At 40.7% G+C, this 27825-nt stretch overlaps 1 protein-coding gene across 1 annotated transcript; it reads left to right on the top strand.

Annotated features, from left to right (window-relative positions):
* The first annotated feature begins 22 nt into the window (after positions 1-22).
* On the top strand, positions 23-27299 carry gnpat (glyceronephosphate O-acyltransferase). Its single transcript, XM_033648861.2, has 17 exons — positions 23-198; positions 2432-2623; positions 3145-3321; positions 3442-3571; positions 3743-3870; positions 6313-6388; positions 6907-7058; positions 7198-7328; positions 7509-7747; positions 7848-7946; positions 16385-16561; positions 18073-18152; positions 18276-18416; positions 20707-20806; positions 20900-20993; positions 23288-23349; positions 23437-27299. Exons 1-17 carry the CDS (start codon positions 175-177, stop codon positions 23478-23480), a joined length of 2046 nt encoding a protein of 681 aa, XP_033504752.1. The 5' UTR covers positions 23-174; the 3' UTR covers positions 23481-27299.
* The last annotated feature ends 526 nt before the right edge of the window (positions 27300-27825 follow it).

The raw sequence follows: 27825 nt of genomic DNA, 5'->3' as shown, positions 1-27825 counted from the left end.
TACCGTATTTGCGGAAGTGCCACGGAAACGCCAGTTAACACGCCCATGTGAAGTTCTCCAAGTGATTTTGCCATATACAGGTGTATACGTCGAGACGCAGGACCGTTAAAAATTTTCCTGCACATATAACTTCACTGTATGCAGCGTGTATGAGTTTGTAAAGTGAGACAGAGAATGGCATCCAGCGCTGTGTACACGGTATGTATCTTTGCTTTGCTTGGCAGGGAGCTAAGCTAACTTAGCTAGCTCTGCTGCAGCTCAGTGCACTCTTTTTGACATTTCATTCAAACAGGTGAACCCAAAGTCATACGTGTGTATCAACACAGCACCGAAACACACAGCTCTGTGTCGCTGTTGTTACAGAAATTGAATTAGGCAATTTACGTTACAGAAGTCTGTTGAGGAATCGCTTCTTTACATTTCTATCTACATGTAGCCTGCAGGATATTTGGTTTTAATGCAACCAAAGATATGCCACTCTTTAACTATGTTAATCAGTGTGTTTGTGGTTCGTCACAAGACTGGGAAGTAACTAAAGACAAGACACATATATGTGCAGAGCACCTTTTAATTACAACTAAATTCAGTTTGCGTCACATTAAAATGTGGTTAAGAATGGAGGAAATATTGTATTTTTATTACAATTGACCTCCATCTGCTTTACATTTAAATTCAGTTAAGAATGGTAAAATTATTGTACTTAAATTACATGTATTTTCAAGCTAGAGAAGAACAGAAAAAATATTCTATTTTGATTACAAGTAAACTCAGTCTGCTCTACATTAAAATAAGTTAAAAATGGTTAAACCATTGTACTTTAATTAAATGTGAATTTAGTGGGCTTTACTTTAAAATGTGGTTTATTACTGTAAAAATATTGTAATTTAAGTACAAGTGAACTTAATCTGATGTACATAAAAATTCAGTAAAGTATTGAAGAAATATTGTACTTTTATTACACACAATTTCATTAAAATTTCATTATGAAAATGTTGTTGAAAATGGAAAAATATTGTATTTTAATTATAAGTGAACTCCATCTGCTTAACATTAAAATAAAGATAGGAATAGTGGAATTATTGTACTTAAATGACATGTAATTTCAAGCGGCTTCACATTAAAATGCAGTTAAGAATGAAAAACTATTGTATTTTGATTGTGTGTAAATTAAATCTGCTTTAGTTTAAAATGCAGTTTACTATTGTAAAAATATTGTATTTTAAGCACAAGTGAACTTGTATCTGATATACATTAAAATTTAATTGAACATTAAAAAATATGGTACGGCGGCACGGTGGTGTGGTGGTTAGCACTGTCGCCTCACAGCAAGAGGGTTGCCGGTTCGATCCCGGGCGTGGGAGCCCATTTGTGTGGAGTTTTCATGTTCTCCCCGTGTCAGCGTGGGTTCTCTCCGGGCACTCCGGCTTCCTCCCACAGTCCAAAGACATGCAGATTGGGGACTAGGTTAATTGGTAACTCTAAATTGTCCATAGGTGTGAATGTGAGCGTGAATGGTTGTTTGTCTCTATGTCTGGCGACCTGTCCAGGGTGCACCCTGCCTCTCACGCCAATGTCAGCTGGGATAGGCTCCAGCCCCCCCGCGACCCTCAAGAGGATGAAGCGGTTAGAAGATGAATGAATGAATGAATGAAAATATGGTACTTTAATTACAAGTAAACTCAATCAGATTTAGTTAAAAATCGTAAATTATTGCACATTTTAATTGCATGTAAATTAAATTGGTTCTAAATTAAAATGCAGTTTAGTATCATAAAAATATTATAATTGAATTGAACTCAATCAGCTTTATGTGAAAATGCATTTAAATATTGTAAAAATGTTGCTAAATACTCAATTGCAATTTTAAGGTACTTCTATTTAAGTATTTCCATTTCATGGTACTTTCTATGTCTACTCCGCTACATTTCAAAGAGAGATGTTGTACTTTTTACTCCATAACAGTTATTTATTGAAGTAAATAAGCAGTTACTTTCAAAATATGTGACATAAGTAATGTAACAAATAATATACATAGTGTATTGTTATAGATTAAACAAATAATGTGCAGTTAAATATAGCTCAGAAAAATCACAGCATGATGATGCTCTTGTGCCTTTACACAAGTACAATTTTGTAACAAAAGTATTTTAAGATTGCGGTATTGTTACTTTACTTTTTTGTGGCCTCAGGTAAATACCACAGAAAACGTCACTTGTTTTGATAGCTGTTGGTGCAGAGACTGGTACCCTGAGGTGTACACCCCAGATTTGTTTTTGTACAATGAAAACAAGAGCTTTGCACTCCCTTACCTTTTACTAAAAATGTAGACCATATCCCATCTTGTGTCTTTCTTTACTGTTTGGTACTGTGAACTACATTTAGAATATGTTATGGTTACAGTGTCTGATTGTAATGTTTTTGTCTTTAATAGCATAGAGATCCTATGCTGAAGAAGAGAGATGACTTTGAGGACATTTTGGAGGAGAGGAGGAACTCCAGTGACCTGAGATACGCCCTCAGATGTTACACTCCAGTTGTTTATAAAGGAGTAACACCGTGTACATCCAGCATGCTGAAGAGCATGGTGCTTCAGTCCGATCAGATACACTATGTCATCAGTCAGGTAAGTTAGAGGCTGACTGACAGCAGGTCGACATTCTGGTTTAGCCTGATGGACGTGGTCTCAAGATTACACTTGAAAATTGGCAAGTTAGTTAAAAGAAGCACTGTTTTTCTGGTAGTAGTCTAGTTGTTAGCATTGTTGCCTCACAGCAAGAGGGTACTCCAGCTTCCTCCCACAATCCAAAGACATGCAGGTTAACTGGTGACTCTAAATTGTCCATAGGTGTTAATGTGAGTGTGAATGGTTGTCTGTCTCTATGTGTCAGCCCTGTGATAGTCCGGTGACCTGTCCAGGGTGTACCCTGCCTCTCACGCAGTGTCAGCTGGGATAGGCTCCAGCCCCCCCCCCCCCCACGACCCCTAACAGAATAAGCGTTTACAGAAAGTGAATGAATAAAACTACAAAGTTATGGAAAGATAGAAAATAGTGCCATGTTGTAGTATTCATATTCATAAACTTCATTCGTATGGCTTTTCTTTTTTCTGCTGGATTAAATATTATTTTCATTTTGAATTGTCAAGGTTTCCAAAGAGACGGGCAAAGCAGCTGATGACCTCCAGGAGGAGGCGTCGGCCATCTTGGAGGAGATGGCTCACAGTCAGCAGCTCAGCACCGTTCGCTTCTTTGCCTTCACGCTCAGCAAAGTCTTTAAAACCTTGTTCAGGAGCATCTGTGTCAATGAGGAGGGCATCCAGAGGGTGAGAATACACACATGTGACACTAAGAACAGAGTGTGAGTGAAACGCTAAAAACACTATGAAGGTGACGCACTTTCAAATACAGATACGCACCTAATCTGTTGTTTGCTTCATTGATAGCTCCAACAAGCCATTCAGGAGCACCCAGTAGTCCTGTTACCTAGTCACCGTAGTTACATGGACTTCCTGCTGATGTCATACATCCTGTACACCTATGACCTGGCCCTGCCTGTCATCGCTGCCGGCATGGGTAAGCACTGAAAGAACAAGAGTGTGTACATTGTTACGATATATACAAGCTTGAAGTGTAATGTTTTGTTCAATCAAATTAGGGTCAGAATATTAAGAACACTTCCCACTATATTGCAGTCCAACGCCATCACTGTTTGCACATGAGCCCACAGTTTGTTTGTCTCTGCAGACTTCATGGGGATGAAGTTTGTTGGGGAGATGCTGCGGATGTCCGGAGCTTTCTTCATTCGGAGATCGTTCGGTGGAGACAAACTGTACTGGGCCGTCTTCTCAGAGTATGTCAAGACTATTCTCAAGGTGAGGATGCTGCTTTTTCTAGAATCCTTGTAGACATTTAAAGGGACATTTCACCTCAAATCAATAATGTACAGTACAGGCCAAAAGTTTGGACACACCTTCTCATTCAATGCGTTTTCTTTATTTTCATGACTATTTACATTGTAGATTCTCACTGAAGGCATCAAAACTATAAATGAACACATGTGGAGTTATGTACTTAACAAAAAAAGGTGAAATAACTGAAAACATGTTTTATATTCTAGTTTCTTCAAAATAGCCACCCTTTGCTCTGATTACTGCTTTGCACACTCTTGGCATTCTCTCCATGAGCTTCAAGAGGTAGTCACCTGAAATGGTTTTCCAACAGTCTTGAAGGAGTTCCCAGAGGTGTTTAGCACTTGTTGGCCCCTTTGCCTTCACTCTGCGGTCCAGCTCACCCCAAACCATCTCAATTGGGTTCAGGTCCGGTGACTGTGGAGGCCAGGTCATCTGCCGCAGCACTCCATCACTCTCCTTCTTGGTCAAATAGCCCTTACACAGCCTGGAGGTGTGTTTGGGGTCATTGTCCTGTTGAAAAATAAATGATCGTCCAACTAAACGCAAACCGGATGGGATGGCATGTCGCTGCAGGATGCTGTGGTAGCCATGCTGGTTCAGTGTGCCTTCAATTTTGAATAAATCCCCAACAGTGTCACCAGCAAAACACCCCCACACCATCACACCTCCTCCTCCATGCTTCACAGTGGGAACCAGGCATGTGGAATCCATCCGTTCACCTTTTCTGCGTCTCACAAAGACACGGCGGTTGGAACCAAAGATCTCAAATTTGGACTCATCAGACCAAAGCACAGATTTCCACTGGTCTAATGTCCATTCCTTGTGTTTCTTGGCCCAAACAAATCTCTTCTGCTTGTTGCCTCTCCTTAGCAGTGGTTTCCTAGCAGCTATTTGACCATGAAGGCCTGATTCGCGCAGTCTCCTCTTAACAGTTGTTCTAGAGATGGGTCTGCTGCTAGAACTCTGTGTGGCATTCATCTGGTCTCTGATCTGAGCTGCTGTTAACTTGCGATTTCTGAGGCTGGTGACTCGGATGAACTTATCCTCAGAAGCAGAGGTGACTCTTGGTCTTCCTTTCCTGGGTCGGTCCTCATGTGTGCCAGTTTCGTTGTAGCGCTTGATGGTTTTTGCGACTCCACTTGGGGACACATTTAAAGTTTTTGCAATTTTCCGGACTGACTGACCTTCATTTCTTAAAGTAATGATGGCCACTCGTTTTTCTTTAGTTAGCTGATTGGTTCTTGCCATAATATGAATTTTAACAGTTGTCCAATAGGGCTGTCGGCTGTGTATTAACCTGACTTCTGCACAACACAACTGATGGTCCCAACCCCATTGATAAAGCAAGAAATTCCACTAATTAAGCCTGATAAGGCACACCTGTGAAGTGGAAACCATTTCAGGTGACTACCTCTTGAAGCTCATGGAGAGAATGCCAAGAGTGTGCAAAGCAGTAATCAGAGCAAAGGGTGGCTATTTTGAAGAAACTAGAATATAAAACATGTTTTCAGTTATTTCACCTTTTTTTGTTAAGTACATAACTCCACATGTGTTCATTCATAGTTTTGATGCCTTCAGTGAGAATCTACAATGTAAATAGTCATGAAAATAAAGAAAACGCATTGAATGAGAAGGTGTGTCCAAACTTTTGGCCTGTACTGTATATTTCTCCTCTTACCTGTTGTACTATTTATCAGTCTAGATTGTTTCAGTGTGAATTGCCGAGTGTTGAAGGTATCGGCCATAAAGATGTCTGCCTTCTCTTGAATATAATGGAACTAGTTGGCACTTGGCTTGTGGTGCTCAAAGCACCAAAATAATACATTTGAAAAACTCAACAGCAACGTCTCTTTCCAGAAATCATGACCTGATTACTCAAGATAATCCACAGACCTTGTTGTGAGCAGTTTCATGGAGGAACTATTTTCTTTCTACCAAACTACACCTGCCAACCGTATCACCACATAGAAAGCATCTACTCATGAATGAGAGGCTCGTGCAGTTAAACCACCTCTTGGCGTATCTAGTCTGGGCGTTTTACATGGGATTGCCCATTGAATGCATCCCCACAAGGGGCTTACAGTATGACAGTACACATCATTCAGGAAATGACACCGTTTCATTCGATACATTGGCCAGCACTAAGTCACTATACAACTTTTATTTGAAGTCTGTTCTACATGGCTTAACAAATTCAATCCATCCTTTCAACGTTTCTCAAAATAAAGCGGTCTTAAGTCTCAGTTCAAAGGTTCATTTTTCCATAGTATAAATTTCATGGATCACATTAAACCAGTCAGTTAAAGTGGAAGGTTCTTGATTTAACTATTTTTTTGTTGGAGCTGTTTTACAGGCAACCAGCATTAGTCTGAAAACGTACACAATCTTTGTCTTTCACTCCAGAATGGATTCGCACCAGTAGAGTTTTTCCTAGAGGGGACAAGAAGCCGGACGGCCAAGTCTTTGACTCCAAAGTTAGGTAAGTTACAAAAAAAAAAGCAAAAAGCACATTTTACTGTTGAAACGTGTATTAGGGCTACAATGGTGTGAGATTTTCACAATACACTAACCTTCTTAGGAGAATATCACCATTTTAAGGTACACGTTATTACACAATTATTATCAGTTGAATTGACCCTTAAAGAAACGAAAACATAGGATTTCTTTGATTGATCAAGTGTTGCATTATAATTCAGCCTTGAAACCACAACCTGATTCTCCTACCAGTTGCATTTTTCATACTATAGATAAGCAGATGTTCACAGTATGATCAAAGTGAAACCAGTACATTGCTGCAATCCTAATATATATGTGAAAAAAAGTGAAAATATCCTGCAATAAGTGAATCCTGCATTATTACTATTTAGCAAAGAAAAAACATCAAAGAATATTTCGACCTGATTCTGCAAATATTTGTTCAGTTTTCTGTCATGCAACTTTTGTCACTGATGTCACTGATTTTATTCAACAAAGTTTTTCCTTCCCGTCCTCTTCCAGGTCTTTTGAATATAGTTATGGATCCATTTCTCAAAGGCGAAGTGTTTGATGTCAACGTGGTCCCAGTCAGCATCAGCTACGAGAGGATCTTGGAGGAGACGCTTTACGCCAGAGAACTGCTGGGTATCCCCAAACCCAAGGAGTCCACCTCAGTGAGTCATTTCAACATCTGACCTGTTTGACCTGCAACACCTGTATCTGTCATAGTTTTTGCAGCCTGAAAAAACCCCGTACACATGCTGAGTGACATCTCACGACCTTTGCTTCTCTTGTGCATCCTTCCTTTTGCAGGGTCTGATTAAAGCCAGAAAGGTCCTCAGTGAAGACTACGGCAGCATCCATGTGTACTTTGGTCAGCCTGTGTCTGTCAGAAGTTTAGCCCAGGGCAAAGTTAACCGCTGCCAGTTCAACCTGGTACCAAGGTGCGATACTTCAACATTAAATTATGCATGTAGTATGAAAGTACGTTAAGCTATCTCATGCTTGCATTATCTCTGTTTTGTACATGTTGGAGTGAAAAAAATAAATTTTCACTCTTGAAAATTGACAGTAAATTGGAATTAAAAATTTAAAAATCATAAATGTGAGTTCTCCATTTGCAGACATATCCCCAGGAGGCCCGACCAGGACGTCCACAGCTTTGTGAATGACTCGGCCTACAAGCTGGTGCGGGCCCAGGAGGAGAACATGGTCCTGAAGCCGTGGGTCCTTCTGGCCTCCCTGCTGCTCCAGAACCAGGCAGAGGGGCAGAAACAGGGGATGGCACTGGACGAGCTGACCGCACAGGCCGTGTGGCTGCGCGACCTTTCCCGGCAGTACGGCGCCTTCCTCCACTGGCCTGGTACAGCACGAGCCCAGCGCTAAAGTGCTCACCTTCATACAGCCATCAAGCTCTCTGTGTGCCCAAGTGCGCCATTATGATTTTTCTTTCTCCCCTTCAGACCACGTCCCTCCATCAGAGGTGGTTTCCTCCAGTCTGTCCCTGCATCAAGGTCTAGTGAGGATCTGTGAGGGGAGAGTCCAGCTGGCAGTGGAGCAAGGTTTGTTTTTATTTGTTTTTCTTGCCCTAATTCTTGTATTTCTTTGCTGTATGTCATTTTTTTCCCCATGTACCATTGGGAAATCTTACTGTTCCTTCATATACTGATCATTTAAGTTACAAAAACATTTAACTGAGGTAAGGACATGTTCCCGAAGAACAAAATTGTGATTGACTTTTATGCTAAATATTCATTATTATCAGTTCACTGTTCATTTCAAAGTTTTTTTTTTATGTGCAAGCACCATAATAAGCAATATTTCTGTAGTTTTGCAGGGCTACCCCTAACACTTAACTTTTTTAATCCCCAAATTTAGCATTTCTAAACAATTAATAAATGACTATAATAATAATAATAATAATAATAATAATAACATTTATTTATAAAGTGCATTTCAAAACACAGTTCCATGCCTGACATGCACCTCCCCAGAAATGTAACTACGCCTCGCAGTGACGCAGACCTCCTGTTTGTTTTTGTGTACCAACACCTTTTCCCACAGTGGAAACAAAGCTATTATTGACTTTTATTTCACAACAATAAATTGTGAAGACAGTAAAGCCTCCACTAAAATAGCATTTTAAGTCGTGTGTTTGATTTATCCTTCAGGGATTTATATTTAAAGATTTATCCAGGTTTCATATGAGAAGAGGAAATCTCGACTCGTTGCTAGGCTAATGTATACAATGTAAAATTACATAGGCTGCCGCTAATAACGTTAGCATGTTGTATTTGTGTGGAAAACGTGTTTAGTACAGGACAGTTGTTTTGTTGGTGAATGTTGTGAGTTGTAATGGAGCCAAATTATACAGTATCTCACATAAATGAGTACACCCCTCCCATTTTTGCAAATATTTCATTATATCTTTTCATGGGACAACACTATAGAAATGACACTTGATATAACTTAAAGTAGTCAGTGTACAACATGTATAGTAGTATAGATATACCTACCTCTGAAAATTACTCAAAACACAGCCATCAACATCTAAACAGTTGGCAACATAAGTGAGTACACCCCACAGTGAACATGTCCAAATTGTGCCTAAAGTGTCAATATTTTGTGTGCCAACCATTATTATCTAGCGCTGCCTTAACCCTTTTGGGCATGGAATTCACCAGAGCTCACAGGTTGCTTCAGGAGTCCTCTCCCACTCCTCCATGATGACATCATGGAGCAGATGGATGTGAAGACACCTTGCGCTACCCCACCTTCAGCTTGAGGATGCCCCACAGGTGCACAGGTGAGTTTAGGGCTGGATACATACTTGGCCAGTCCATCACCTTCACCTTCAGCTTCCTCAGCAAGGCAGTTGTCATCTACAAGGTGTGTTTTGGCTCATTATCATGTTGGAAAACTTGATAATGAAAACTTGCAGCCCAGTTTCTGAAGAGGGGTGATCATGCTCTGCTGGAATTCATGTTTCCCTAAATGAACCGAGCTCCCCAGAGCCGGCAGCACTCATGCAGCCCCAAACCATGATGCTGCCACCACTATACTTGACTGTAAGCAAGGGACAGTTGTCTTGGTGCTATTCACCAAGGTGCCACACATGCTGAGAGAGCACCAAGACAACTGTCCCTTGCTTACAGTCAAGTATAGTGGTGGCAGCATCATGGTTTGGGGTTGCATGAGTGAATTCCAAGCAGAGCATGATCGCCCCTCTTCAGAAACTGAGCTGCAATGCAGTTTTCCAACATGATAATGAGCCAAAACACACCTTGTAGATGACAACTGCCTTGCTGAGGAAGCTGAAGGTGAAGGTGATGGACTGGCCAAGTATGTATCCAGCCCTAAACTCACCTGTGCACCTGTGGGGCATCCTCAAGCTGAAGGTGGGGTAGCGCAAGGTGTCTTCACATCCATCTGCTCCATGATGTCATCATGGAGGAGTGGGAGAGGACTCCTGAAGCAACTTGTGAGCTCTGGTGAACTCCATGCCCAAAAGGGTTAAGGCAGCGCTAGATAATAATGGTTGGCACACAAAATATTGACACTTTAGGCACAATTTGGACATGTTCACTGTGGGGTGTACTCACTTATGTTGCCAGCTGTTTAGATGTTGATGGCTGTGTTTTGAGTAATTTTCAGAGGAAGGTAAATCTATACTACTATACAAGCTGTACACTGACTACTTTAAGTTATATCAAGTGTCATTTCTATAGTGTTGTCCCATGAAAAGATATAATGAAATATTTGCAGAAATGGGAGGGGTGTACTTACTTATGTGAGATACTGCATACCGTTACCTTTGTTAAATGCTGCTGTTGTCCCTGGTTTTATATGAGAAGAGGAAAAGATCGCTAGCTGTTAGGCTAATTTATACAATTTTACAATGTAAAATACCATAGGCTTGTGCTAAAAACGTTAGCATGTTGTAGTTGTGGGGAAAATGTGTCCAAATAAAGACTAGTGTTTGTCTGTGAATGCTGTGAGTTATAGTGAAGCCAATGTGTACTTTTGTTTGAATTTGTCTCTTTTTTAAGCCATATTTAATGTGTGTTATGGGTGAGTTTTGAATCAACTAAACTTTACAGCACTTCACAGGAACCTCTGCGGCGTAAGCTGTTTGTAGGGTCTACGCACAACCATAAACCCCCTTTAAATGAAGACGACACACAGCACAAAAAGTTTCAGGTTTGCCTAAAGGAAAGCATTTTCAGGATGAGTATCCCTGTAGAATGACGCAGCTGCAGCTCTCAACCTATCAAATCATAGTACAATATGATTACATATGTGAACATTATCTCTGCAATGGTTGATTCAGATAAGGTGAAGGAGAAGAATATTAGAGAGGTGTTAGAACAGACACCGTGTGTGCCATTTGATTTTTCTCATGTACAAAGCTATATATTTCATTTGTATATCACTAATGGTGCTCAATACATCCAAATACAACCGTTTTTGGCATTTTTTTGAAGATTCAACCAGACCTCTATATATTTCCCATTCCCAAAATGACCACACAAAGAAAGTGAGTGTGAGTGTTGAGTCCAAATGGAGCAGATTTACTTTATCAAACATTTCTGTAACAATACAAACTGTGAAAACACAGGTGAAACTAAAAGAACCATCTAAACTATTGGCCATGTATTAACACATGACCATCAGGAAGTTACTGTCCATCATGCCACAACTGGAAGCAGTTCTTCTTAGAGGTGAGGCAGAGAGGAACCAGACACTTCCTGCAATACACCGCTGTCTTCACCCTGGGTGTTCCAGCATTGAGACACCTCTTGCAGTGCTTCCTGGCCCTTGTTTCCCTGTTGTCGAAGAATACGGGCATGCAAGTGGTGGGGGATGTGGGTGGTGGGGTGGCTTCTGAGCCATCAGCAAACTCAAGCATCTGCTTGGCTAACACCTCCCTGAATTTCTTGTGGGTGAAGGGCTTTGTCTGGGTGGGGTCCTGCCTGACCTTGAACAGCTCCTTGTGTAAGAGGTAACTGTTGACGGCAGCGATGTCCACAAAGTGGTAAAAAAAAGTCTTGTACCACTTCTTCGTCTTCTGGTGGACGCTGTACGATCCGATCAGTGCATCGGACAAATCCACACCACCCATGTTGCGATTGTAGTCCACGATGCAGTCCGGAACAGGTACGGACTTGTTTTTCCACACACCAGCCTCCTTCGCTTTCCTCAACACTGTCAGTCCGTTGTAGGCCTGGTGCACCGTGGAGCACATTTTAACCTCTCTTGTGTCCATCCACTTCACGAAGAGAAGTTTGCCGCTCCTCATCCAACGAATGTCCCCCCTCTCAGCATTTTTGGGCAGGTTGTTGGTCTGGGTCTTTGGGAAGCCAGTGTTATTTGTCCTAATGGTTCCACAACAGCCAATGTTCTTTTTGGACAAATCAGTAAATAGAGTGGTGCTTGTGTAAAAATTGTCCGTGTACAGCGTGTAGCCGCTACCGAGGATAGGAAAACACAGAAGGTCCATAACGGCAGAGTAACTCAGACTGCGGCCTGTGGGGGTCTGTCTTTTGCCTGTGTACACGAAAAAATTACACGTGTAGCCAGTAGATGCATCAGCCAGCACAAACAGTTTGTATCCCCACTTTGTGAGCTTGTTCTTCATGCAGTGCTTGATGCTGATGCGGGCTTTGCTGGCGACCATCCGCTCATCAATGGACAGATTCCGATATGGCTGGAAATGGGCTTTGCAGGCGTCCACCATATCTGTGTACAGCGGCTTTATCTTGAAAAGTCTGTCATACTCGGGGGTGTTCTTTTTCTTTTCATTTTCTTCGTCTTCTTTTGGGTCGCTCAGGTGAAGTGACCACAAAATCGCCTCAAAGCGGTCCCGTGACATCTTTCTACTGGGGAAGGGGAAGTTGTACGGCCATTTCTTCCTCCAGTAATCTGCCCTGTTGTGGACTGACACGAGGCCGGTGAAAATGATAGTGGCTAAAAACGTGTAAAAGTCCTTCACTGTGAGCGCTTCCCACTTGAAACGCACTCCAGCTTGATTTCTTTTGGCAGCATTGGCATTTGTGTTTTCAATTATTGTTCTGACAACAGAAGTGGAGAAGAAGAGCTGGAAGAGGCTGATGGGAGACCATGCTGTGGTGGTGTTGATCATGGGTCCAGGGCTCCTGGCCGGCATGAATCTGAGAGGGTCAGGTTTGATGTCCTCCTCCTCTTTGTCATGCCACCTGTTGTCGTCCACCTCCTCCTCCTTCTTCTTCCTCTTCTTCTCCTTCTGGTTCTCCTCCTTCTTCTTCCTCTTCTTCTTCTTGTCCTTTTGCTCCTCCTCCTCCTCACTCTCCTTCTCACTCTCCTCCTCACTCTCTGCAAGTGACAACTTCCTTTTTCCAGGCCTTTGGCTAGGTGAAGGAGCCAACAGTCCACCAGCTTTTGATTGCAGTGTTGATGTTAAAGGTCTTGGGTCACTGGCAGGGGTCGGCACATAATCCTCATCGTCATAATCATCCTCATCACTGTAAACCCAAATGCGGAAGCAAAACAAATATATATTAACTCAGTGGCCTCGCTCTGAAATTGCAATTACATGTAAACACGAAAGCAAGAAACGTGGTAAAAAAAAAAATAAACAAACACACACACACACACACCCACCCACACACACACACACACACACACACACACCTGACAAAGCTGCTAGCTCTAGATAGATGGATAAATCTACACACAACATATATAAGACGTTACCTTTCCGACGATGGAAGACAGTAATCCGAGTCACCGCTGTCTTGTGTGTAGTTCGGGTGCACGAGGTCCTCGTCCTCTGATGGAGAATCATTCACACAAAACGAGCTCTCGCAGTCCTTCTCCAGCAGTGCCAATACTTCCACGGGGTTAAAACGTTTCTTCAGACCATGCATCGCCATCTTTCTCTCTCTATTTTCACAAAAAAAAAAAAAAAAAAGGTGAAAAATGTCCCATACACAGCTGCAAAGCTCTGATTCCTTTAAACGTAATGCTGCCTGTCCACACGGACAGGCGGGGCTCTATCTCGTTCGAGCCAATAGAATGAGGCCATACCCACCCAACATGAGATTGACAGCACTGTCAGCCAATCAGAGTCAGCATAACGCCGTCTGTTGGGAAGTGCAGGCTGCTGTGTACGGAAATTGTAATGCTTCCCCCAGGGTCCTAAAGGTATTATACAACAGGCCAAAAGTTTGGAAGCAAGATCAAATTAGTAGCCTACAAAAAAGATCATAGTTTCATTGGTATACTTTGCAAAAAAAAACAAAACAAAACAAAACAAAACATGATAAGTCACTTATTATAATTATATATGTATATATATGTATATGTATGTATGTATGTATGTATGTATGTATATATATATATATATATGTGTGTGTGTGTGTGTGTGTGTGTGTGTGTATATATATATATATATATATATATATATATATATATGTCACTTATTAGTCTATTTATGTATTTTTCAACAATGGGCCATTTGCAATGAACAATAATCTGTTTCTCACATGCACTTTAGATATTTTGTATATATTTTTCTACTCTTCATATTTTTTATTTTATCTTGTTTTTTTATCGTTGATACTGCAAGTGGACAGTATCCCAATTTCCTTGTGCTGTGGTACACAAGTATGACTGTACTATGACAATAAATATTTATCTTATCAGAATACAGTTTTACTACAGTTAGGATTTAGTGTGGATTTACCGGTATAATAAACATTTCACAGCAAAACAGCAAAGGTAAGAGAAATTTTACAACTGTCATTTGGCGAAGCAAATTCTGTTGTTATTCTTTGGCTTCTATATCTCTGATGCTTTGGTATCGCATGCTTTGACATATATCTTCAGAAACTGTGGAGTCGCTGCTTTCATTTGAGGTGTATGCCATGTGTTTTGCATAAAGTGCCATAGAGGTAGAGCCAGGGTTGACACATCTGTGCTGTATGGAGTTTGATATGTAGTAATTCATTCAATTGTTATTTGAGTTGTATTTGGGGCATGTTAAAAAGGTTTATACAGGCTTATAGCCCAGGTTCTGCTGTTCTGCTATATTCTGTCGTGATTGTTTCACACCGTGTTTGCTAAGTGGTACTAGGAGGTTGGCGATAGAGCAGGAAGAGAGACCATGACAAGCCATAAAAGTCATCAGTTAAATCTTAAAATATAACATAATAACATACTGGGTGCCAGTGTAAAGAGGCTAAAACTGGAACCATGTGATCACGTCTCTTGGTTCTGGTCAAAAAGAATTCTAACATCACCCATAAACTCATATCTTTTAAAATGACAGCTGTTTTATAATATTATTAAATTATGGGTGGTCACAAGAGGAGATATAGTAGTTGACAAATACATTAACCCTTTAATGTCCAAACTAAGAAAAAAACAATGGAAAATGTTTTTCTTTGGGCAATAATAACATAAATCACTGTTTATTATTTTTTTAACAAACCCCATAGTTTTTTAAATGTAGGCCTCTACGAAACTGTTGAGATAGCTCTTCATGGTAATGGTAAAACAGCAAGAAAACATCAACATTACAAACCATATGTTGTTATAATGCTAGTAATATGTCAGTATACCAACATTTTAGTCAACATGTAAATTCTTTGACCATGGAATTAGAAGTAATACCAGTACTCATATTATTTCCACATATTTATTCCAGATATTTACCATTACAGTTCTTTCAAAACATCTCAGAAATGGTAAAAAATAATCACATTTTAATTTTTTTTTTCATCAAATGTATAATGGAATAACATTAAATGTATGTTTGTTGGGGAAGATTCCCAGTCTTCCAAATCATGGTAATCATAAGTGCTATATCATAGGCAACTGGACTTGCTTGCGTTTCTTGAAGACATTTTGCCTCTCATCCAAGAAGCTTCTTCAGTTCTAAATGACTGGTGCAGAGTTGCAGGCTTTAAACACTTCAAGCACTTCAAACCCAGCAACATACTGAGACAGAAGCTTGTCTACCCCAAGGACAGAACACCCAGACATAAGCAGAGTAATGTAGTGTATCCAGTTCAGTGCAGCCAGGAATGCACAGATTTATACATTGGGGAAACACTCCACAAGTGCATGGCACAGCACAGGAGAGCCAGCTCGTCAGGTCAAGACTCAGCTGTCCTCTTACATCTACAGAAGAAGGGACACTCCTTTGAGGACAGCAATGTGCACATCTTGGTCAGAGAAGAAAGATGGTTTGGAAGAGGAGTAAAATGAGACATCTACATCAAACTGGAGCAGCCATTGATAAGCAGAGGAGGTGGACTATGACACCACTTATCACCTACCTACTGTACAATGCAGTCTTGGGATCCCTTCCCAGAAGACTTCACACCCATTCTCACCTGGTCTCACCTGACCCTAATGGCCAGGTGGGTCAGCGACTCACATTATGACCTTAATGACTATGAAGAGCTCACGTGATCTCAACGACTCTGTAAGGGTTCACACTCACAAAGCCTGCAACTCTGTACCAGTCATGAACTGAAGAAGTTTCTTGGATGAGAGGCGAAACGTCTTCAAGAAACACAAGCAAGTCCAGTTTGCCTACGATATAGCACTTATGATTAAATGTGTGGTATTCTTTTTCTGTGTGCAGAACAAACAGAAGTAAACATAACCCTGAGGCAATGACAGTAATACTTTCTATGATACAACAAATATATAGTATTAACAACAGTGAATATAAACCATACTTACAGATGGTAGAGATAGCTCAATCACATGAAATTTAATTCAACACACTTTTCATTAAGATATAGTGACACACAGTCTTCTCTACCAAATGGTTAAGCAGGATGTTAAGGGTAAATAAACTTTTAACACTTACATCTATGTACAACGACATTACAGTGTTGTTCATTCATTAAATATGTATACTACACAGCTTATGAATACTAAATAAAGACATGATATGTTAAAAAGAACCATTTTTGGCAACTTCTGATTTTTAAACTTTGTCCTGAAGCAGAAAGACCAGCAACGCCAGGGGAGCCTCGCAGCACCGTCACCCCAGAAGAGGAGCTGATGAGCCAGGCAGTCATCATACTCTCCTGCGCCTCGTACAGGAACCAGGCGCTGCACGTCTTTCTCCGACCGGCTCTGCTGGCCTCGGCCATCCACACCGCCGCTTCCAGCCAGAAACGTAAGACTGACACACAGTTTACCTACCTCAAACATCATCGTACTATGTGATATAACATACCTTACGTCTGAATATTCAAGATTCAAGAGGTTTATTGTCATGTACACAGCAAACGTAAAGTGGTTACAGGCAATGAAATTCTTACTTTGCAAGTTGCCCTGACACCACTAAAATATACACTGACTAAACTAAAATAAATAAATAGAAAGACAGCAAGTATAATGCTCCCCACTGTGCATCCGTAAACGTCGCGGAGGAGTTTGGTGGATAGTTCAGAGTTCCTCAGCTTCCTCAAGAAGAATTGTCTCTGTTGAGCCTTCTTGACGATCTGCTGTGTGTAATGAGTCCAGGTGAGCTCCTCGCTGATGTGGGTGCCAATGAGTTTGAAGGTTTTCACCCTGTCCACCTATGTCCCGTTGATGTGTAGTGGGACGTGCTGGTCTCTGCTCTTCCTTGGGTCGATAATCATCTCCTTAGTCTTCTCAGCATTTAAGGAGAGATTATTTTCCTGGAACCAGGACACCAGCTGAGCCACCTCTTCTCTGTAGGCTGCCTCGTCTCCATCAGTGATCAGCCCGATGACAGTTGGGTCGTCAGCAAGCTTGATGATGGAGGTGTTGGTCTGGGAGGGGGCGCAGTCGTAGGTGAACAGGGTGTACAGGGTGTACAGGAGTGGGCTCAGCACGCAGCCTTGGGGGGTCCCTGTGCTCACTGTCTTTGTGCCCGATGTCCTGGTACCAACCCTGATTGCCTGGGGTCTGTCTGTAAGGAAGTCAAGGACCCAGTGGCAGAGGGGGGTTGTCAGTCCAAGGGTGAAGAGCTTGTCAGTCAGCCTGTCTGGGATGACTGTGTTGAAAGCTGAACTGTAATCTACAAACAGCATTCTAGCAAAAGTGTTTTTGTGTTCGAGGTGTGAAAGGATTGTGTGAATGGCTGCATTGACGGTGTTGTCAGTGGAGCGGCTCTGATGATATGCACATTGCAGTGGGTCTATTGTGTTGGGGAAGACCTGTTTAATGTGTGACATGACTGTTCTCTCAAAACACTTCATTACAATTGAGGTGAGTGCTATGGGGTGATAGTCATTCAGACAGGTTATGTTGTTTTTCTTGGGAATGGGCACAGATGACCGGGAGAGGGACAGATCGAAAATGTCTGTAAAGACCTCAGCCAGCTCTGAAGAGCAGACCCTCAGGGTACGGGCGGGGATGTTGTCAGGGCCAGCTGCTTTCGGGGGTCAGTCCTTTTCAGAACCTTATGCACCTCAGTCGGAGACGTTTGGAAGACCTTACTTAACAAGTTAAAACCAACAAAACATCAATGTTGTCTGTTGCCAGGCATCAAATTGACGTTGGTATTAGATATTGTTGTTGACACAACTTCAAGTCAACCAAATATCCGTGTCTAATGAGCTGGGCTTTTTTTTTTTTCCACGCTAAAGAAAATCACTCATTATACAGGTTTTAAAATGGTTGCTGAATCTCCTGCATGTTAAACATTATGTTTTCCAGAGGAAGTCTTCAACAGTTTCAGCTTCCTGAGAAACATGTTCTCCAATGAGTTCATCCTCTGTCCTGGAGCCACGGTGCAGGTGAGGAACAACATTTATACACTGCTGTACTTTAAGTAAAGGTTAAGTTGATTTAATGGCCCTGTAGTAACCATTCAAACATGCGGTTGGGGTTTCATATTTCACTTATGTTGTGTCTTATAGGACTTCGAGGAGGCCTGTTACCTGCTGGTGAAGACGGGAGCTCTGCAGGTCACCCAGCAGGAGGTTCTGGTGACTGAAAGAGGACAGAGAACACTGGGCTTCCTCACCAACCTGCTGGATCCCTTCTTACAAGGATACCAGGTGAGGGAGACACGCACAATACAGCTTTGTACATGTTTGGTTTTGTGATGTTTTTACAAATACGGGTATTTGTTTGCATTAAAGAATCAGTCAAAGCAAACCCAGAGAGTGTCTGCACATTGGATTAAAGCTCCTGAACTTTATAAGATTTGAACAGAGGCAACGTTTTATTTATTTTTTGCTTTTTATCAGGCCTGAAGATGACCTGGTGGAGTTGATGTCTTTTGTTTCAGCTCACTTATTGTTTCTAATTTACATCACATATTGATAGTTTGATTGATTTGAAATATTTTTTAAACTTTAAAATTCTTTAAGTGTAAATCTAACAGAGCATTTATAAGCATAATCAGGGTGTCTGCAGGTCCTTATAAAGTCTTAAATTTATAAATATCAGGCCTTCAAAGTCATTAAAGGGCCAGTGTGTAATATTTGGCATGGTTTATTGTCAATCTGAATCTGAATCTGAATATTCTACCCATTAATATGTTTATACAAGTGTATGATTGCTATAAAATAAAATTCGTTTGGTTTTCGTAGCCTTATAATTATGCTTTTATATATATATATATATATATATATATATATATATATATATATATAGCAAGGGCCTTGCTTTAGGGAGATCGCCATCTTGCACCGCCATGTATGTACGGCAGACCGAGCGGACAATCCAGCCAGCCAGAGAACGCGTTTCGCATGTGTAAATGAACCAACGAAGACAGCGGAAGGAAAGAAGGAGGAAGAAACAGCAGAGAGTGTTAGTAGTTTGTCAATAGAGAGTAGTGAAAAGTTTTTTTAGTTATAAAGTTTGTGAATGGACCACACTTACCACGCAACAGGAGAGAATGAACCCGAACCATCATCTGCGAGGAAAAGAAGACGCAACTTCACTCCTTGTGATGCACTCTCTGCGGCGCTTTTCCTCCTGGTGATATATCTCCCCAACGATGGTAGCAGTAGCACCAAATCCCATTCTGTGCATTCAGCCTCTCTTCTCGCCCGCTCAGCATCAAACACATGGAGTTCCTCATCTGTATGCCCCGGCTCAAACAGGTATGGCTCTGGGTCTGTGTCCGCTACAAGAAACTCTTCAAAATCGCGTTCAAAGTCGTCCATTGCAGCTACTATAGTCCGGAGATATTGCTAGGCTAAATAAACAGCTGAGCTCTGTTTACTGGCTACGCTGTCAGTCAGTGTGCGGGCTGGAGATTGGCGGAGCAGAGAGGGGAGGGGGGTCCCCACTTGGAATGGTAAACGAGTATGTGTGTAAAGTTATGGAGTTTGTGTGTTACGCTAGAAGAGTCAGAGTTTGGGACGGAGTGGAGTGTTACCGGAGTTTCTGGAGTGCTCAAATAAACGGGCCTTTTTCCCAAACGCTCCTCTGGTCTCCTGCTCGTGAGGGATTCATTACAATATCGTAACATGGTTTAGATTTCTAAATAAACATTCACCTCGTCGCTAGATAGACCTACTCCTGAAAAACTCGTGCGCAAGGCTTTTTGTCCCTACGAGGCCACCGTCATTTACCCGACGGGAGGGGTGAGTGAGTGAGCCCTGCAATCTAGAATTTGACCACTGATGTCACTGTTTTCAACGGTTTTCAACCCATTTTACACACTGGGCCTTTAAATAGTCTTAAATTTGAATTTGTGATGTCTCATTTATCCATCTCTGAGTTTCTTTTGTCAAAATGAGTCATGAGCTTCGTGTGACTGAAAGTCCAAATGTTAAAAATCTGTAAACATACAAACTTTATTCTTGCACTTACCCGTTGGCAAAATGCAGATTCACCTATAGGCTTCTACTTAGCTTTATACTGTATATTTTTTTCTTATTCAATGCTTCAATAAGAAAAAACAATACTTGTGCAAAAACCTGTCTTAACTTTAATTAAAAATCATCTTGAAGAAGTCTTTTCACACTGCATTTGCACTTTTTAATTAATTAAAAAAAAAAGTGGTACATCACGCATCTGTAATGCCAAACTGCCTATTTTCTAGTATAATTTTCCTACAGCTTGACATACTCATAAAGTACTTTATTAATCCCTCATATTTATATCCATATATGGTCTTAAATGTGATTCCAGGGAGCACTGTACTGCAGATTAATGCATATATGTAGACACAATTTAAAGTACATGCAAACACTGTGCTGTTTTGATTTTCTTACTACATGTTGATCCCATAGCTCCAGAACTGTTGAACAAAGTCTGTGTGTTAAACTTTAGATGTCCTCTAGGAGGTGCTGTTAACACACCATCTGTTTGTGTGTGTGTGTGTGTTCTCAGGTGGTGTGCCGGTTCCTGTGTGAAGAGGCCACTGAGACTCTGACTGAAAAACAGTTTATTCCTGCCGTCCGCAAGTTCATCGTCAAACATCTTCTAGCAGGTCTTACTTTAAAAATATTTCTGCTTGTGTTTTTACCTCAGCTCCTTACAAAATGTACTTAATATGCGTTGTATACGTGTGTGTGTTATCCAGGTAGACTAAGATACACAGAGGTGTTGTCATCCGACCTCCAGAAGAACTCTCTGGCAGCTTTGCTAAGACTCGGAGCTGTACGGAAAATCAAAGGGTATGTTGGTTTTGATCATCTTTGTTTCCCTGGTTGGTTGGATCAACTGAAACATCAGGCAAACTTTAAATACAAGACAGTTATAGATATATTTAAGCTTAATTAATGATTTTATCTGTGTGGTCACAGTGGTCATATTCAGTATATCATGATGATTTTTGCTGCACTTTAAGAAGCTACATTGCTCGTTGTTTTTTCCCATTAGCTGATTCATGGAATTAAGCTGCAAAAAAATGTGTATCAATTTAGTTTTATTTATTTACGCAAATCACAAATCTGCTTCGTGAGGCTTTACAGTCGGTACATCATACAACACACTATCTTTAGACTCTCAATTTGTAGAAGAACAAACTTCATTAAAAAAAAACTTTAATTGGAAAAAAAAGAAGAAACTTAAGGAAAAGCTTCAAAAAAATCTTTATTGAACAACTGGTGAAAAAAGAGAAAATCAACTAAACAAAACACTAAACCAGAGAGAGAGATTTGATTTTTACAAAAACTTTATTTAAAAACATTAAAAATTATACATTGTTTTCAATAAATAGAGCTTAAAAGTGCCGTTCAGTATTGCACATTAAAATGAACACAACAACTTTAATCTAAATATAATGTTAATTCATCCCCTATGACAGAACATATTGCATCATCATAGCACCACTGTGCTGACAAAACTACGCATGTTGTCCATCTTCTTGTAAAACCTAAAACCAGCCCAGAGTAAAGACATGAAAACAGGAAGTGCCTCCTGTCTTGTCCTTTACTCTGCTGCTGCTGATGGACAGTTTGGCCTCTCCTACTATCAGGTTTAGTAATTGCCACTTAAAGGCGTCAGCTTTTCTGTAGCTGACTCCCAGAATCAAGGCAGCCTCAGACCACCTCTTGCCAAACTGTATAAAAAAAAGTCTCCAGCACATCAAACAATGTAAAGACTGAAGACCTGCCTCTGCTCCAAAGAGTGGACAGTCACCTAAAACTGTGGGGTTGATCACAGAGATAAAAACATTTACAGCAGGGGCAGCATTTAAAATCCTCCACTGCAAATCCTCTGTCCTGTTTTTAAGAGGAGGGGTCAAAAGCAGACAGGGACACAGAGTGAGAGAGACATGCAAAGAGAGACACACACAGTGAAAGACACAGAAAGGGACACGCACACAGTGAGAGGCAGAAACAGTGACATGCAGAGAGAGATGCAAACAGAGGGACACACACAGTGAGAGACAGAGTGAGACACACAGAGAGACAGAGACATGCAGAATGTGGGAGACATACAGAGAGACAGACATACAAAGTGAGAGACACACAGAATGACAGAGACACAGAGAAATGCAAACAGAAACGGGGACACGCACAGTGAGAGACGGAAGAGACAGAGTGAGACACACAAAGAGACAGACACTCAGAGAGACATGCAAACAGAAACAAGGGGACACACAGTGAGAGACAGAAGAGACAGAGTGAGACACACAAAGAGACAGACACTCAGAGAGACATGCAAACAGAAACGGGGACACGCACAGTGAGAGACAGAGTGAGACACACAAAGAGACAGACCTGCAGAAAGACATGCAAACAGAAACAAGGGGACACACAGTGAGAGACAGAGTGAGACACACAGAGAGACAGAGACCTGCAGAGAGAGACATGCAGAGTGTGGGAGACATAGGGAGAGACAGAAACGCGCAGCGTAAGACACAGAGGGAAAGACACGCAGAGAGAGACTCACAGAGACATGCAAAGAGAGAGAGACAGTGAAAGACAGAGGCAGAGAAACACAAATGGGGAGAGACAGACACGCAGAGAGAGACAGAGTGAGAGACATGCAAAGAGAGAGACAGAGTGGAAGACTTGCAGAGACAGGAAGAAAGAGACAGACAGTGAAAGACAGAAACAGGGACACACAGACACATGCAGAGATTGAGACATACAGATGAGCTTGTGGGACACAACAAACAAAATGGTTAGAAACATAGTCTTGTCGACAGGACAAACATGAACTATAAGTACTTGTCTTAATAGTTTAAATGAGACAGAGACTGTCCCACTGGGAGGACAGAACTAACAGGTACAGAAATAAGCAGCTCACTGAAGGATAAGGTGGCAAGAAGATTACACAGTATGACATTTCTCACTTACCTGTTGTTGCATCCAGCTGTGGACGTGGTTTAGGTTTTATTTACTATGGATAATCCACAGACAGCACTGTCACAGATTCTCACTGCAGCTACTCTAACAAAGATATAGTCCCCGTGAACTCCAGCCTTAGCGCTGTGAAATAACCAGAGTTTGTATTTCAGAGCGGAGCAGGGGACGTTAAAGGTCAACAAGGTGATGGTGAACTCGTTGGAAGACACTCTGGGTAAGAAAGAAGCTGTCAGTTAAACACACAGCAGGAATAAACACTGTTTTCTCTCCCTCCAAATCTTAAACTTGTCTCTTTGTCCAGGAGGGAAACTCCCCACTCAGAAAGCCACCGTTGCCCGCCTCTAATTCAGCGACCTCATTAGCCTGAGAAGGGTCGAATCTCTCTACCTGCATCGGCGGCGTCTCGGCTCCTCTCACGCGGCTCATCCCAGAGGCGCTTCAGCCAAACTGCTTTCTATGAGAGATGGAACAAAAGAATCGCCGTCTGGTGACAGCTCAGTTTATTTTCTTCTTCTCCTCACCTCTTTTTCAACACACAGTCTTTCAGTTCTTTCTATTAAAAACTTTTTATATATGTTCATAAAGCCGGATGATGAGTAAGGCCTTTAGAGGTGTATCGCTGAGCTCTTTGCCTCATTCTGGAAATCTGACCTTCTGCTATGAGCAGCTTTATGCAAGCTTGTGAATGTGCCAGCTCCACTCAGGATAGTGGCCATTCTCCATTAATGCATTTGATGTGTATCCTCTAACACTTGGCATGGCGTTTCTTTGTGTTACTCTCAGTCTGTTCATCACCTGTTAGTCTTGTCTTTTTTTTTCTGAGCACTTTAATGAATTTATTCATACAGTGTGGCTTGGATCTGAACACTCTTGACACTGTTTTCTTTTTTTTTTTCCTCTCTTTTTGAACAAATGTTACTGAAATTGGCGGTTGCAAAGATTTTGGTGGTTACATATTTTTGTGTTTGGTACAAAGTGATTTTCTTCTGCACTGTCTGAACGAAAGGGTTTATTTATTTGAGTTGCCACAGATCAAGGGCCTACCCCAAGAATATCTCGTGCCAGGTGTCGTCGTTGGATTCAAAGTACCCTCGGGCCTTTTGCTAACACTCCAAGCTTCATTTGCCTTTGTTTACACAGTGGAGATAATGCTCAGTGTAATGCTAGTGTCACATAGTTGCCAAACTCCATTTAAAATGCAAGTTATTTATGTACTGAAACACTACCAGCTAAACCAAAGGAAAAAGTTTTATGTTTTTGTTCACTGTTTGAGATAATTTGCAAATTTTTCTCATGTTCTCAAGTTTAGAATAATTAGTGAAGTTGCTTCCGGTACTGATTTGAAGTCAGAATATGTTACACACTGGATATCATTTTGTTACAAGGGAAAAAAAAAAGAAAAGCCAAAATAAAACAAATAATAAGGAGCTTTTTTAAATTACCAGCCCAACGGGTGATTTTTTTTTTTAAACTCAGGTGAACCTGTTGAGCCAACTAGCTCACAAAAGTGGAATTTTTCTATTTTTTTTTTCCCCAAATTAGATTAGTTGAAAAAAATCCTTGTTTTGATGCTATTCATTTGGTAGTTAATCAGGAATGTTACCTTGAAATGGTGTTCTGGTGCTGGCAGCAGATTTTGGGTTTTACAGAAACAGGCAGAGCTGCTTTAGAAAGGAAAAACCTTGTGGTAAAACCAAACAGTCGCAGGGTCTCTACCAATTCAGGTACAGTTTGTTACAATAATGTTAATGATACTGATATTGTTGCCAATGTGATGCCTGCGTTTTGGTGACTGTACTAATACAACACCTTTTCAGTGCAAATATTTCTCTACAAAAAAACTTTTTTCTGTGTTGCAAAATAGGCCAAATTTCTTAAAGGTGTTGTTTGAATTTTGTTTCACCACAAAAAGCCAAGAACTTTTAGGAATTTGACTATAGACATTTTGGTCAGTACTTAAAAAGTACTGCAGTTTGATACCCAAAGCAATGTTTGCATGGGATAGCTGGCAATTTGTCATTTAGCCTCAAAACTGCTGAAGCTCTTCGTAGAAATCTCACAAGTTGAACTTAAATTCCTCTGTTAAGGGAATACTTCATACCCAAAATGATCATTTGTATATCAGTTACTCAAGCTGTTACTACCTTTTGATTTGTGAGGACAGCTTTGTTTTTCTCACATGCTTCCACAGTGAATGAAGAATCCAAAAACAGAGAAAACTCTTGATGAATTGAAGTTATGGGGGGCCAAGTTTAAGAAAAGCAAAACCGTATCAAAACATTCACTTACAAACTCTGACACAACTCATGCAGTATAATCGAAGTCTCATTTATCTAGTTGTAAACTTAGTAGTAAAATACCGCTGAGATACGCTATTTGGACGCCAGTAAAAGCACGTTTGGGAGGTACTGAGCATACAACTGGATAAATGAGACTTGAATCACACTTCATCAGTTGTGTGAGAGTTTGTAAACTGATCTTTAGATATAGTTTCTGTTCCTGTTTTTAACACGTAGCTCCCTTTTACTCCATCAAGACTTTTTCACTTTTTGGATTCTTCGTTCACCGTGGAGGCTTGCAAGAAAAACAAATTTTTCCTCGCAAATTCAACATAACACGGTGTGATTGTGCCAAGTGAGACATGCTTCTGAATCAACATCCCACATTGTGTTCCTGGACCAACATTGTAATCAACCAATCATAGTCCTCTGACATCATCAGTGTGCTGCATCTGCATTTTTTTTTTTTTTTTTTTTCCAAAATTTCTTTGTGCCTCTATTAAGTTTTCCAAATTTAAGTTTGCAATTTGACAACATCCTCAGTTACACTGAACAAAATCCTTATAAACTACTGCAGGATTAGTAAATTAGCTTGCTAACTAGGTAGGCTATGCTAACGAGTAAACTTGCCAATAGGCTAGAATTTTAGCACGTTAGCTTGCTAAGTAGGTGGGCTATGCTAACGCTACTTGCCAATAGGCTAGAATTTTAGCGCGTTAGCTTGCTAAGTAGGTGGGCTATGCTAATGCTACTTGCCAATAGGCTAGAATTTTAGCGCATTAGCTTGCCAAGTAAGTGGGCTATGCCAACAAGAAAGCTGGCCAATAAGCTAGAATTTAAGCCCACTGTCTTTCTAAGTAGGTGGGCTATGCTAACAAGTAAACTTGCCAATAGGCTAGAATTTAAGCACGTTAGCATAAGTAAGTGGGCTGTGCTAACAAGAAAGCTTGCCAGTAGACTCAGTTATTGTTAATTAACAAGTATGAAGCATAATATTTTCTGTCGCAAATACCTGCCATTAACACAGTTTCACAACGTACCCCACTTAGCAAGCTAACTCTCTAACCCTGCAGCAGCTCACAAGAATTTAGTCCAGTGTTACTGAGGATTTTGTTCAATTGTACTAACTTCAATTGGAAAACTAGCTCACACAAAGCACAAAGGAATTTTGAAAGAAGAAGAAGAAGAAGAAGCACACTGATGATGTCAGAGGCCTGTGATTGGTTGATCCAGGAACATGACCTACTTGACAAAATCACTTTGTGCGTGAGTAACTGATATGCACTAATCATTTTGAGGCTAAGGTATCTCTAAAAAATGTTTAACAGCTTTCTGTAGGACTGTTTCAGTAGTTCCAATGCTCAGTGAACACATCTCACTGAATGATTAATGATACCATGGAAGATTAAAGTCAATATGAGTCCACAGTCTCTCGCTACCAAATGCAAAACATCACCTTTAAGCAGTTTAGCCAAGCACACCTTTAAAAAGTCACACTTCAAAACCATGTACTACCACAACAGCCACCTCCAGCTTATTTGATCACCAAACTTTCCAGACACTGAACTTGACTTTCAAACTTGAAAACACTTCAATTCACTGAAGTTGACTGAAGCAACAACAAAGCAGCTCTGCATCTAAGAAGTGTTTGCAGAACAACAAATCTGCGTGTCAACACATAATCCAAAGTGCAAGTGAACAGTGTGAGTCTATTTGTGTTTTTTCAATAACAGCTTTTATACTGTATAATGTCTAAATATTTGACTCCTTTGTGTGTGTGTGTTTGTGTGTGTGTGCGTGCACTCCTGTGATGGGGCCTTTTAGTACCGACTGTACAGGCTAATGAAAAACAAAAGCATGTTAATAAAGTGTTTTGAAATACTAATTACAGCAAAGATTGTGTTTCTTTTGTAGATCAACTGGAGAAAACTTGCTCAGATTGAGTGAAATTCACTTCGTCATCATATTTTGTCCAACATTTGTTCGACAGGCAGCCTCTTGTGACGGACAGCTGAGTGAAAGTCTTTGACCTTAATTGATTAAAATATGACGTGATCATATTTTCATGTTCTCGTTTTAAGTCACTTAAACTTTACTTTAGCATTTTCATTTTATGGTACTTTACACAAATAATTCTATTTCTAATCAGTGACATAATTTATATGGTTCTAAAGCCATTATGCATGATTACTTTTACTTCAGGTACTTTCAGTATATTTTGATGCTAATACCTTTTGTGCTTTTATTTTAGTTAGATTTTTAATACAGGACCTTTACTTGTAAGGAGGGATAGGTATCTAGAATCTAAATTGGTGCCAGTTCCTGACTGGTCAGTACCAAAATATCAAAATGCACCTGGACAAATGCTGCTGCTATCTGTATTTATGTAATGTTAATTCATTCTAATATTG

The sequence above is a fragment of the Epinephelus lanceolatus genome, chromosome 13 (assembly GCF_041903045.1).
Source record: "Epinephelus lanceolatus isolate andai-2023 chromosome 13, ASM4190304v1, whole genome shotgun sequence".
NCBI lineage: Eukaryota > Metazoa > Chordata > Actinopteri > Perciformes > Serranidae > Epinephelus > Epinephelus lanceolatus.
This window is presented reverse-complemented; position numbering and strand designations above follow the sequence as displayed.